The sequence below is a fragment of the Ambystoma mexicanum genome, chromosome 12, assembly GCF_040938575.1.
Source record: "Ambystoma mexicanum isolate Mex_15411 chromosome 12, UKY_AmexF1_1, whole genome shotgun sequence".
NCBI classification, from domain to species: domain Eukaryota; kingdom Metazoa; phylum Chordata; class Amphibia; order Caudata; family Ambystomatidae; genus Ambystoma; species Ambystoma mexicanum.
In genome coordinates this window covers 474,423,439-474,436,375 of record NC_090936.1, presented here as the reverse complement: position 1 = coordinate 474,436,375, position 12,937 = coordinate 474,423,439, and the positions used below count along the sequence as shown (strand labels likewise).

Sequence of the window (12,937 nt, the reverse complement as noted above, 5' to 3'; positions counted from 1 at the left end):
CAGTGGTAACTACCCTATTTTTGCTACTGCGGTTATTTTATATAGCCCTGGTATTGTTTAAGGCTATCTTGGTAGCCTCAAACTTAAATCCGCTAGACCATATATGTTTTTATACGGTTCCGGCTGGGTTTATTCGCCATTTCTTTTTGTAAAAGTATTTCTCGTGTTTTTCTCTGCACGCCAAACCAGGTTTGATTCCTTTGTTGGCCGACCTTCAGCGGGCTTCTGCACAGAAGCCCTCCTCAAGCGCCTGAATGTCTGAGGGGGACAGGATGTGAGGGAGGGGTTTGAGACTCCCTGCACAGGGTCTCCTTGGAGACCCATGTTGCACTCTGGTATGATTGGCTGTGGTGACTGTCCCGGCGGGACAGCCACCCTGCTGTGTGATTGACAGCCAGGATGTGTGAAGGGGGGAAAACTGCATAAAAAGCAGGTCTCTGGTGCTGGAAAGGCAGAGTCGCCACTGGATCATGAGAACCGAAGAGAAGCTAACAGAAGAGGACCTCTACCACGACTGAACCTCCCGGTTAAGCCCTGCTGTGGGTCCGAATCTTCAAACTTCGACGACAGGGAAGATCTGCAAGGAATCTTCTCCCCTTGAGCTGGTGGGAACAAACAGTTCGCTAAGCTGCAAGCCAAGCCCCCCCCCTCTGGTCGAATTTGCTGTACAGAGCTACAGTGAACCAGATAGCCAGGAGGATCGAACCCTGCTTGGGTTTTAAGGAGCGCACCTTTTATTCGTTGCTGTGCTCTGCTGCTGGTGTCTTCCCTGGGTAGTGCAGGACCCTGCAGTCTTCCTCCTTGTCAGTCCGACAGTCACGTCAGGAACCGTGAGCCTGCAGGACCTGCCAGGAACGTCTGCCTCAGCTACAGCATTCTTCTGCTCTAAAGGTACTGTGCTAACCCGGTTGTTAGTTTCGTCCAGCCGCGGTGAAAGTGTGTGAAATCTTTCACCAATCCGAGGGCTTGTCCTTCTTTATTCTTTAAAGTAACTTTTCATCTGACCAACTTCGTTCTGTACTCTTGGCAAAGACTTAACCATGAACTACTCTGAACTGTGTGATGCTCTGCAAAGACTTTGGTCCATTGACTTTGGGCCAGGCCCCTTTAATTTGATTTCCTTACTGTATTTCCTTTTTCTAGATTGCCCTACTTATTTACTTGTTGGTGCTGCTCAATTTCTGTCTAACTTTGTCTTTCCCTCCCTTTTAAATTGCTGGAGTGCCATTTTGCTCACACTTCATTTTGAGCCTAACTTGTCCAGAATCTATTGGGTGCCGTGTAGTGTATTCGTATCATGATTTTTCAACTGCTCGATAATAGTGAAATGTTTAATAACTGATGTGTAAATAAATGTTTATTCTTTTACTCAGAAACCTTGAGTCAGTGTTTGTTTGAATCATAGTAATTGCTGTCCTTTGTGTAACTATTGATAATGCTCACTTACTCTTGAGATAAGTCTGGCTGCTCAGCCATTGTTACCACTTTACTGTGTAGTACAGGCTTGTACCAAAGGTGAATTTGTACTGTCACTTGTAGTCTTAATTGTGTATGGTGTTCCCAAAGGATACTGCATATAATTCTGCCTAACAGCCTCTGGCCCCAAAAAACCATGAGGTTGGTGTCCAAGTCGAAAGCACATGTTCAGGGTGCAGGCTGGTTCTGCACAGTCATGCATGATGTCACCTCTTCAAAGATCTATGGCTTGTGTCAGTGGTTTCTACAGAGGTTTGACTTCTTCTGCCACTGCAAGTACCTTTTTCTCACCCCACTGCTGCAGATAGGCTCTGTAGCACAGCTCATCCAAAACCAAGGAGTGAAACAGGTTCCCTTATCGGACAAGAGACACGGTTTCTACTCCCAAGATATTTGCAATCTCAAAAAAGAACCAGTTGTGCTGGATTTGTCCTACCTCAACCTTGCCATTTCCCTAGAAGAATTCAAGATGGTGAGGGTAGAGCACATTGCTGTGGCACTCTGTGAGGGAGATTGGATGTGCTCCCTGGACTTGAAGTACGCATATCTACGCATCCCTATGTGTCAAACACATTAACGTTTTCTGCAGTTCAAGGGGAACCATTTTCAATACAAGGTTCTCCCTTTTGGCCTCATCTCAGCCCCACATGTCGTCACCAAGATAATGAATGCTGTGGTCATCATGTATATATACCCTTATCTGGACGACTGGCTAGTCCGGCCAGTTCTCTAGAGGAAGCAAAGCACAATAGAGATTTTGTGAAATCTAGGTTTTTCAATCAACCTCGGAAAATGGGATTTGGCACCTTGCCAGACTCTAATATTTCTTGTTGTCTGATGGGATACGCTGAAACAAATGGCGTTACCCACCCAGGAAAGGCTTAGCATACTAATGCATAGTAGGGCTGCTGGCATTGTATATCTTCAAAGTTCATCTGGCGAGGTTAAAAATCTTACAGCTGCATTTATGCAAGTTGTTGGACGAAGAGAGGGGGTTCCTGATTGGACATAATCTCAATACCAACCTCTTTGAAGGAGGATTTGGGGTGGTGGAAGGAAGTGACCAATGTCTTGAGAGAAGCTCCTCTACTCAAGCCCCACATTCAGTAGTGGTCATGACAAATCTCTTCTATGAAGGGGTGGGGAGCCACATTGCAGACTCACTCTGCCCACAGCATTTTGTTAACTCCGGATAGCAGGCCATCATAAACAATTCCTAGAGCTGAAGGCAATTTGGCTAGCCATAATATTTCTTGCCTCTTGTCAATAACAGAGTAGTATTGATTAGGACGGACAGTTCAACATCCATTTTTGTACTCATCCTTCTTGATCTCTCCCGTGCATTTGATAGTCGACCACTACATCCTCATACAAAGGCTCCACGACACCCTTGGTATCTCGGAGCGGCCATGGACTGGCTGACCTCCTTCCTAAATGACCGCTTGTCCCAAGTCCTCTTGGGCACCTTCTCCTCGTCTACTTCCTACTCCACCTACGGCGTCCCCCAGGGCTCTATTGTCTCGCCTTGGCTCTTTAATATCTACCTTACTCTGCTGGCACGCCTCATCTCCTCCTTCACCCCCAACTTCCAGTGCTATGCTGACAACACACAACTCTTCAAACTTCTCACGGACGCCCTTGCACCTTCCATCATCCCTGACTGGCTCCATGCCATCCTGGCCTGGTGCACTTATAATGAGCTCTGCCTCAATGCCAGCAAAACAGAGATCCTTCCTGTTCGGACCCCTGCACCCTACTTCCTCCCTTCACTCTGGCCATCTTCCATGGGCACTCTCCCTGCTCCTTCTTCTGAAGCCAGAAACCTCTGACTCATCTTCGACTCCTCTCACTCCTTCCTCCCGCACACTCAGGACATTGCCAAGAAGTCCCACTTTCAACTCTTCCTTCTCAAAGGAATTCTACCTTTTCTCACCTTCTCTGAGAGGCTCAATGTTACCCGGGACCTGGTTCTCTCTAGGCTTGACTATTGCAATAGCCTCCTCCTGAATCCTTCTTCACCCACTCTAAGACCCCTCCAGCTAATCCAGAATAGGGCAGCAAGACTTAACCTTGGCCTCAAGCCAACGGACCGCATCTCTCCTGACCTACAAAGTCTTCATTGGCTCCCGGTTGCTTCACAGATTAAATTCAAATCCCTCTGTATCATACACAAGGCTGTCTTGGGCCGGGGACCACACTACCTGCAACTATTTCTTACTAAATATTCCCCCTCTAGACCTCTGCGTTCCTCTAGCACCAATTCCCTGTGTGTAAAGCGGTTTGCTAAACAGAGAGCAGGTGGTTGATCACTTTCCTCAGCTGGCTCCCTTCTTTGAAACGGCCTCCCCCTCCCTCTTTGTCTTGAGCCAGACCTTCTTAAATTCTGGAAGAGCCTCAAGACCTTCCGCTCTCCCTCTTCCTTCCCTCCCACTCTCCCCTGCTAATCGCACAGCGGCTCGATTGGTGTGCAGGGCCCTTATGCATCCTCAGGGCCCTGACCACCTACACCGTATCATCCCAGCTGCTGTTTATCCTCAGCACTTGCCTTGGCTCACCCTCCACCCTTGGAGGCCTGCACTTACCTTGCATTGCACTTTAACTGCTGCTCACCCACAAGCACCACGCCGCCTATCCCATTCCCTCTCCTTTCTGCACTTGCACGTTCTTAACACTCGCAAGGCATAGGTTTGTCTTCCCCTCCCCATTGTATTCTTTTATTTCTAATTTTTTTGTATTTCAATTGTAATTGCCTATCATCCCCTGTCCCTGTCCTGTTGCCTTGTGGGCGCTTTGAAACAGTATTTGCTTTCTGTATAAGTGCCTAATAAGTGAACAATAAAATAAATAAATATCAACAAGCTAGGAGGAACCAGATCACCTCTTCTCAGCAGGCTGGTGATAGAAATCTGGAATTGGGTCCTGTCACAGGGCATGCAGCCAAGGATTGCTCAACTTCCAGGAAACAGCAACACAGAAGCGCACAGACTGAGCAGATTGGAAAGAATCAATTACGAATGGGAAATGAATCAAGAGGCTGTAGAGCCAGCGTTTCAGATTTGGGGTCATCCAGAGGAAGACCTGTGTGCCTCAGAGGTGAACACCAAGTGCCGTTGTTTCGATTGTGGGACAGTCTGGGCAGAGTGACTTTCTGGAATGTATTCGAGACCACTTGGAACAACCTGTGGTGTTATGAGTTCCCTCCAACACCACAGCTCCAGAAGGTGATTCACAAATTACGCTCATTGTCCGGCTACACATTGATTTTACTGGTCTTCGAGATTGTGGTATTTGGATCTAATTTAATTAGTGAGTCGAGACCCCTGTCGAGTACAATTGAACTACAACCATCTGCTGACCTAGCGGGGAGGACAGTGATCCATCCGGCTCCGGGCACCTAAGCCCCTTAGCAGCTTGGTTACTGAAGAACTGTCATTCAGTGACTTAGGGCTAACTAATAAAATCTTTAATTCAGAAAGTGAGGAAAGTGTCAGCCTGTGCACAGTCCAATGGCAAATGGTCTTGCTTTTATTTTTGTGAGCAAAGGGCAACCATGTTGGCCAATCACATGCTATTTTCATGATGCACTGTTCTTTTCAGCATGTTTGGCACATTTGAGCGTCCAGGTAGGCACCTGTGGCACATACCTGAAGGCCATTGGATCTTTCAGAACCTCTGAAGACATGGCATTCTTGTCTTCTAATTCTGTAATTAAAAGGCATGTGCAGGGCTTGGCTAGATAATGTCCTCCAATTAGACGCTGTCACCGTATGTGGGACCCTATTTTGGTTTTATCGGCAGTAGCATACAAACCATTCAAACCTATAGCATCACCCGACATAAAATGGGTTATGTTGAAGACAGCACTGTTGCTAGCTTTGACATTGGCTCACACGGTCTGCGAGATACATGCTTTGGCTGCTTCCAAAACATATATGGGCCTCATTACAAGTTGGGCTGTATTCTGGCAGTAAATCCGCCGGAATACAGCCCAACAGAATTACTGTTACTGCCACTTGGTCTGGCAGATTTACTGCAGGATTACAAGTGGTGGTGGCGGTGTTAGTCTCCATTAATTCTGAGTCTATAGCACTGCAGATTTTCTTCTGGCGGAAGTTGGGAGGATTTACCTCCAGCATGCCAGAGGTAAATCCCCCACTGCTGGTTTAAACCCATAGTATGGCGGAGTGGGGAACGTGCTGGTAATTCCGTTACTGCCACTTTTTTCCTGCACCACCACAGTCAGAATGAGGCCCAGAATGTTTTGCAGGGAATAAGTAGTGTTTTGCCTGTATTATAACTTCTTGCCTAAGGTTGTCTCTGATTTTCATATTAATCAAGAAATAATTCTACTGGCATTTTTCCTAATCCACAATCCGAAGCAGAAAAAACTCCACGCTGTGTGGATTTATGCCGAACATTAAAATGTTATCTTGGCAGAAAAAAATTGTTTAGGAAGTCAGATGTACAATTTGTCACATTTTGGGACTCTTCCTCAGGAAATCAAATTATCTGGTTTTCAATAGCCAGATGGATGGTTGCAGCTATCTTGGAAACTTATAAGCTTCAAAACAAACCTTCCCCAGCAGGCAGTAATGCATGTGTGGTCAAAGCAAAAGCTTCAGCAGTAGCGTTTCAAAGACACGCCCCTTGAGAGGTAACAAGGAAGGCGGCTACATGGGACGTCTCCCGCAACCATTTGTAAACGCTATTGCTTAGACACCAGTTCCTGGTCAGACGCCGCTTTTGGGCAAGCAGTTTTAAAAAACCTGTTTGCACATTAGTCAGTAATTAGTCCTCCTCCCATCATCGTGGGTGTGTTATCGCCCGTACTTTATGGAGGAAAGGGGATGGGAAGTAGGAGTAAGAAAAGGTTACTCGCCATGGTGATTGATATACTCCTAGTCCATAGTCCCATTTCCTCCATACAACCCTCCATCCATCCCCCTAATAAATACAAGCTCGTCAGTAGCCTTGTGTCTGACACGTAGAAGGTGAATTGGGGTAATGAGGTGAGCCACAGGAGGGCAGGGCTAGTGTAGCAGGATGACATCCACATCTGTGCCCACACATGTTTCAAATTTAAAGGGGTAATGCACATTCTTTGGAGGGCAGAAAGGTACTGGCCCCGTCCCTATGCAGGGACACCCATAGAGTATTGAGTAAAGGGGACTATGGTCTAGGAGTATATTAGTCACTACAGTGGGGAAACTTTTTTTCTTTTGGGAATTAATGGTAAATGCCTATTTTATTCACCTGCACGCTTATTTTATATCTGCCATGAGCATTTCCGTAATTGATTATTGTACAGTTACTTTGGAACACTGGTCGTTGCTTTTGAATTCTGAGGTTTCCGAGGAAAATCAAGTGATCGTGACCCATTCATTTTGATCTGTGCTCCTCCTAACTTCAGTGTGTGTAGGCTATCTACTACTGATTGTTTATTGCCTAATTCTTATGTAAATAAATGGGCAATAATTGAACATAACAATTTACAATATTTACGCACTAAAACAATAGAACAAATGGTTTCCATTTTAGGAGACAAGTCAATGAGTCCTTTAGATAATATGGGCAGTTTTAAGATTCCATTAAAGGGCATACTGCTCTTGACAAAGCCCTATGGAATAGTTAAAAATAAATAAACGACAAGGGACAGCAAGGTTTGATGCAGAACGTAGAGTTGCTATAGCTGACCTCATTAAACAGTGACAGTGTCACAGCATCCCAGTGCCATGCCACTATAAAAAACCCAGAACATGTTATACAAAATTGATTGTGGTAAAGAAGAAGAGTCAAGAAATTGCCATCTGGGACCGTCTGAAAAGGACTATTCTAGAACATGGCAATCAATCTTTCTGGAAAAAAAAGTAATTTGGGGTGATCATATCACTGGTAAACCTCCAGCTGCTGACACTTGTGTAACTTACTTTCCAACTCTATACAGTTTATGCCGTTGAGGGGTCTCTTATAAGGTACCCAAACATCACAGCTGTCTGTCCACTTATTCTATTAGTATACAGGAAGCAGAGGTAGCAATTTGAGCCAAGAGAAAAGGTCTGTTACCAGATCTCGGTCTATTTGAGCTGACTACTATAAGGAAGAACCCAACATATGGACTTTTTTTAACTTCCACGTTTTATGTAGTTGTTTAGTCAGGCAAATTGCCCACTACATGTCTAGGGGGTATAACATACAACAAATAAGGGGCTAAAACGTATCCAGTAAATTATAGATCCATTTACTCATTGGATTCATTTTCTGACAAATTGCCATCTACAAGCCGAGCTTGTATGACTTTTATTGATAACAAATAATGCAGGTAATCCTTATTCTTAAAGGGAGGTCTGCTAATCAGCCCTGCCTTTTCATAAATACTGCATGCCAATATAATTAAAACATCCACCTTTGCTGTGACAGTCTCCAGATACTCCGAGCACCAGCCCTGTTGGGGCACCAAGCAGATTAAAAGGTTCAAATGCATTCCCACTGCTGCTGGAACACAAAGTGACAGCAGGCAGAGATGGAAATCTCCCATATCTCTCTGCCCACCTTCCCCCACCCAACTCCCTCCTTAAATGTGGGGGGGTACACCCCGGCAACCTCATCTCTCCCGCCGGGCCCAATCTCCTGCCGCTGTACTGCCTACCCCCACTACCTCCACCCCCCACTCTCTATACTACCTGATCCTGACTCCTGACAGCACTCCTGCCCCCTTCCTTGCAGCCTAGCCTGCTGCTGCGCAGAGAACTATCCCTGTTCTGCCCACTTTCCCCAAAAGCGAATCCTGACAGGCTGCGTTCAGGGAATAATTGAAAGTGGATGGACAGTTCACACAAGTACCAACATATTTTTGCTATTTCTGAAGGCATGATTTGTCAATTGGTGTACAGTTGTGATCAAATCTTAAATGTATTGTACAACAATGTGCAGTGTCCACTTACCGAATATTGAAAGTGTTTCAAGATTCTGTTCCTTTATTTTTCTCATGCGTTTATCACCATTTTGTTTGTGAACTTCCTAATGCTGCCACCTACAAAGCAATCATAACTACCTACAGAGGATTCATAATCAGTTTTGCATCTCTCCTTACCTAAAAAATATCCACTGGCTCCTGGTTGCTGCACGGATCAAATTCAAATCCCTCTGCATCATCCACAAGGCTGTCTGGGGCCGGGCGGCACTCTATCTGCAACTCTTTCAAAATACTCTCCTTCTAGACCTCTTTGTTCCTATGTCACCGACTCCGTTTGTAAAGCGTTTCGCTAAACAGAGAGCAGGAGGTTGTTCACTTTTCTCAGCTGGATCCCTCCTATGGAACAGCCTTCCCCTCCCCCTCCCCCTGCATCTTGAGCAGGACCTTAAGTTCCGAAAGCACCTCAAGACTTTCCTCTTTTCCTCCCCTTTCCCTTCTTCCTGCTTCTGCTAATCAGTCGCTGTGGTGTCTTGGACCCTTATGCATCCGCTGGGTCCTTGACCACCCACACCCAATCTCCCCAGCTTCTGTCTACCTATAGTACTTGCCTTGGCCCACCCTCTGCACTGGAGACTCACATTTCCCCACCCAACGCAGCTGGCCCCATAGCACTTAGCATTCCTTGCACTTCATCTGTGGCTCACCCTCGAGCATGAACACCCCAGCAGCTACCCCACTGCCCTCTTCTTAGCTGTGCTTGCACGTTCTGAAATCTCACAAGGCATAGTAGGTTTGTTCGCCCCTTTCCCCTCACTGTATTTTTTGTTTATTTAATTGTATTGCAATTCCCATGTCCTTCCCTGTTGCCCTGTGGGCGCTTTGAAACAGAATTGGTTTACTGTATAAGCACCTAACAAGCAAACAATAAACTAAACTAATGCACTACAATGTTCTACAATCCATCTAGAAATATGAATGTAATTGTCTTGCTATTTTTACTTTCCACAGAATGATTTGGTTCAGCTGGAGCTTCAGGTGATTGAAGTTAAGAATAACTGGACAACCCTCAAACAGGACTTGCTTGAACTGACAATGTTGAAGATGATCTTGGATGAAGCTGACCAGTTATTTCAGGTGCCATACCATGAATAAGCAGAAAATGGTAGCAGCCGTGGACAAATATTAAATTCATGAATTATAGATTCAACAATAATCTCGATGGTTTTGCTTTGAAAAATAATGCAAACATGCAGGCTGCTGTGTGTTGAGTGACATTATCCCTACTTCCTTGAAGGCTTAATTGGCAAAATGATTGTGAACATTCATTTCCTTCTAAAACATGCTTTTACCCTTAGGTATTTTGTCTTCTGCCGTCTTTTTATGCAAGATGCAGATACCCAGTATCAAGTCTTTTTTTTATAGATTTTATTTTTTAACATGTCATCAATTGTGTATTATGGCATATCTTAAACGTTACTTTAACATGTTAACATTCCCATATCCATTCCCTCCCTCTCCGACAACACTCCCACACTCTGGTCCTGCATGCTTCACTTCTGTCTCATAAGCGCTCTATCAAACAGGTATCTTACATGCTCATCTAGGTCAATTCACCTCTGTATCTTCTATCACTTCCTTAGTGAACAGAGGATGTAGCAAGGCCTCCCCTCCTTTGATCTCCATTGTGTCCTCTTCCTGGTCCCGCCCAGCTGCCCTTTTTCATGCCGCCGATTCTGCTGCCCACCACCTGTGCAGGTCCTTCTACAATCCTCTGCTCCCGGGCCCTTTGACGATGTCCATGCTATATCAATTCTTGTTTGGCCATGATGCACGCCAGATCCTTTAGTTTTGTAACATGATTCCGGCCCTTCAGGCGTGGGAAGCGGCCCAACAGGCAAGCCCCTAGGGAAAGCGCCTCCATTTCTACCCCCACCCCCTTTTTGTAGTTTATTCGCCATCTCCCTCCAGTATGACCCTGCTACTGGGCATGCCCAGAACATATGTAGCATCCTTGCATCTGTCGCTTTAAACCTGGGGCAGCCCTGCACCGTTGCACCCGGAAACTGCGAAATCCGTTGCAGCGTCATATATATGCCCTATGTGTCACTAACAGTTGTATAAACTGCAGTCATGCATTTCGTGACACTTTCTGGTGGTATCCCAGGATCCCCTCGCATTGTATTTTGGTAAAGACTATTCCCATTTGTTTCTTACAACTAGAGGGGAGGCGGGCCCATTAGACAGTAGGTCATATATTCGCAGTATAGCCTGTCTGCCCTCTGCAATATTATATAGCACATCCACTATCAAGTGTTTTGCCATTAACTCCTTTTATGCGGTCCATCGGCAAGTGATGTTTTGCTTAATAATGCTATGCAATATATTTGGCCTGAGTGGATTCCCGTCTGTTTGGTCACTTCTGAAAAGGGTATGTATACAGTATCCTGTAGCAAATCTTCTATGGCAGCCACCCTACAGGCCTCCCAATATGCACAAACTCCCACCCTTGCCTGCGTCAAGTGTGATACTACAGAGACAGTGTAATCTGTGTCGAGATTGGGTCAGTCAGTCCCATCACTGCCATGGCCCTATCCCACATCTTCACTCCTAAGGACACCAGGCGCCTCATTACACGGTAGGCGGTAGGGGATTACCGGCACCGGTGCCCGTAATCCCCTACCGCCCTACTACGAGGTCCCTCAGCGGGTCCCGTCCTTAATGTGTGGTCAGACCACACATTAAGGACAGACCCGCTGAGGGACTTCAGAGCAAATAACGGTACGGTACCGTTATTTGCTCCTTCCCCATTCCCATTGAGCCCTATGGGGGCTCAAATGGGAATGGGGAACGGTAATTGGCATAGGGATTTACCGGGTCTTCCAGGGTCGGAATGACCCGGTAAGTCCCCATACCGCCTATCCGGACTCCGACGGCGGTAGGGGGTAGCCGTGGCACTAATAGCGACATGGCTATCGCCTAATATGTAATGAGGCCCCAGGTGTGACCATCATCCACCGCATTGCTTCCTGAGCCACAATAACTCTTTCCGAAAGTAACTCTGCCCAGTGGGTTGCAATGTCATTGTGTCTGGGCTGGGGTCATCTGCAAGCCAATCAACTACAAATTGCAACTGCCCTGCTATATAGTACAGCTCAAAATGCGGGACCCTGATGCCCTCCTCTGTATGGCCTGTATAGAGTTGCTAATGCTCCTATTCTGCCCGTACTGCCAGAAGAAGCCTCTACAGATACTCTCCAGGGTCTTAAAGGATCTAGATATATAGAACGGGACGTTCACAAAGTAATGCAGAAGACTAAGCACCACCATCTTCAATAATGCTGTCCCATCACTGAAGGGGGTAATTTAGCCCAGAACGTCATAGAGCTCTTGACACCTTCTAGAGCATGTAGAGCAGTGGTCTTCAAACTTGTTTGGCCTGGGCCCCCCCTCAGCAAAATTTGGGCAGGCCGGGCCCCCACCCAAATGTGCCAGATGAACTTTTGCGCGCCGTCACCGCACCCTACTCCCAGTACATACCCTGGCCTCTCCCCACCCTGCTCCCATCACTATCCCAGTGCTCCCGCCCATCCTGCTCCCACCACAGTCCCATAACACAATCATACACGCATCCATAAACATATTTAAATAAAAAATAAATCACCATAAACGTACCTTCTGCAGCGGCCTGCGCGTGGTTGCTAAAATGCCCCGCTCCAGCTTGCTCTGCCCGTATGTGCGAGGAGGTGCAGGAGCACCCTCTCGCACATACATACATGCAGTGCCCCAGCCAACATTTCCAATGAGCTATGCAAGGCTGGTGAAGCAAAACGCCCCCAGCGTTGCATGGTTCAGTGATTATGTGTGGCTGGGGAACTGAACTATCAAAGGCAAACAGTGTTTCCCTTTGACAGTTCAGCCAGCCCAGGAGTGCTCCCTCAGCTGGAATAAGCAGCTGAGGGAGTGCTCAGTGTTTCACTGGGCTGGCTCCTCGGCACCTCCATAATGGGTTAGGGGGCCAGTGGGTCCCCTCACCCATTATGGATGAGCCGCCAGACTTGGACTGGCCTATAGGGCAATAGGGCGATGACTGTACCAAAAATGCAAAGTGCTAGTGTAGGCCAGTCAAAATGGGCCACTTTTTTGGCCAATGTGGGCCACTTTGAGGAGTTACTTCACTATGCAGCTAGTCGTTTTGACCATTGTTGCTGAATAAATATTCTTTGACTATCACAATTTGTTTACATTTGAACAAAAAACACCCCCTTGGGTACTATTCAAACAGTCAGTGACTAAAGGACTGAATATCCATTTGCAACTGCTGGCCACTATTTCACTGGTGCCTAAGGCCCTTTTATGGTCGTCTGATCATGTAAGCTGCCCGTGCCCATTTCCTCCAATCTAAAAAAAAAAAAAAAAAAAACCATGCTGGGCTCTCGCCCCCACCCCCCTGGGATGCGGCTGCGCCCCCCTGGGGGGGCGTGCCTCACAGTTCGAAGACCTCTGATGTAGTGTTATGTGCGTGCTCTTCTGCTGGGTCATGATACACGT

At 46.6% G+C, this 12,937-nt stretch overlaps 1 protein-coding gene across 1 annotated transcript in view; it reads left to right on the top strand.

The window, feature by feature from the left end:
• The window catches only part of LOC138513680 (V-type proton ATPase 116 kDa subunit a 4-like), a 4,716,919-nt gene that overhangs the window by 674,595 nt on the left and 4,029,387 nt on the right, over positions 1–12,937 (top strand). Inside the window, exon 5 of the mRNA XM_069628745.1 lies at positions 9,398–9,523. Coding sequence (XP_069484846.1) covers positions 9,398–9,523 — 126 coding nt within the window. The remainder of the gene's footprint in view (positions 1–9,397; positions 9,524–12,937) is intronic.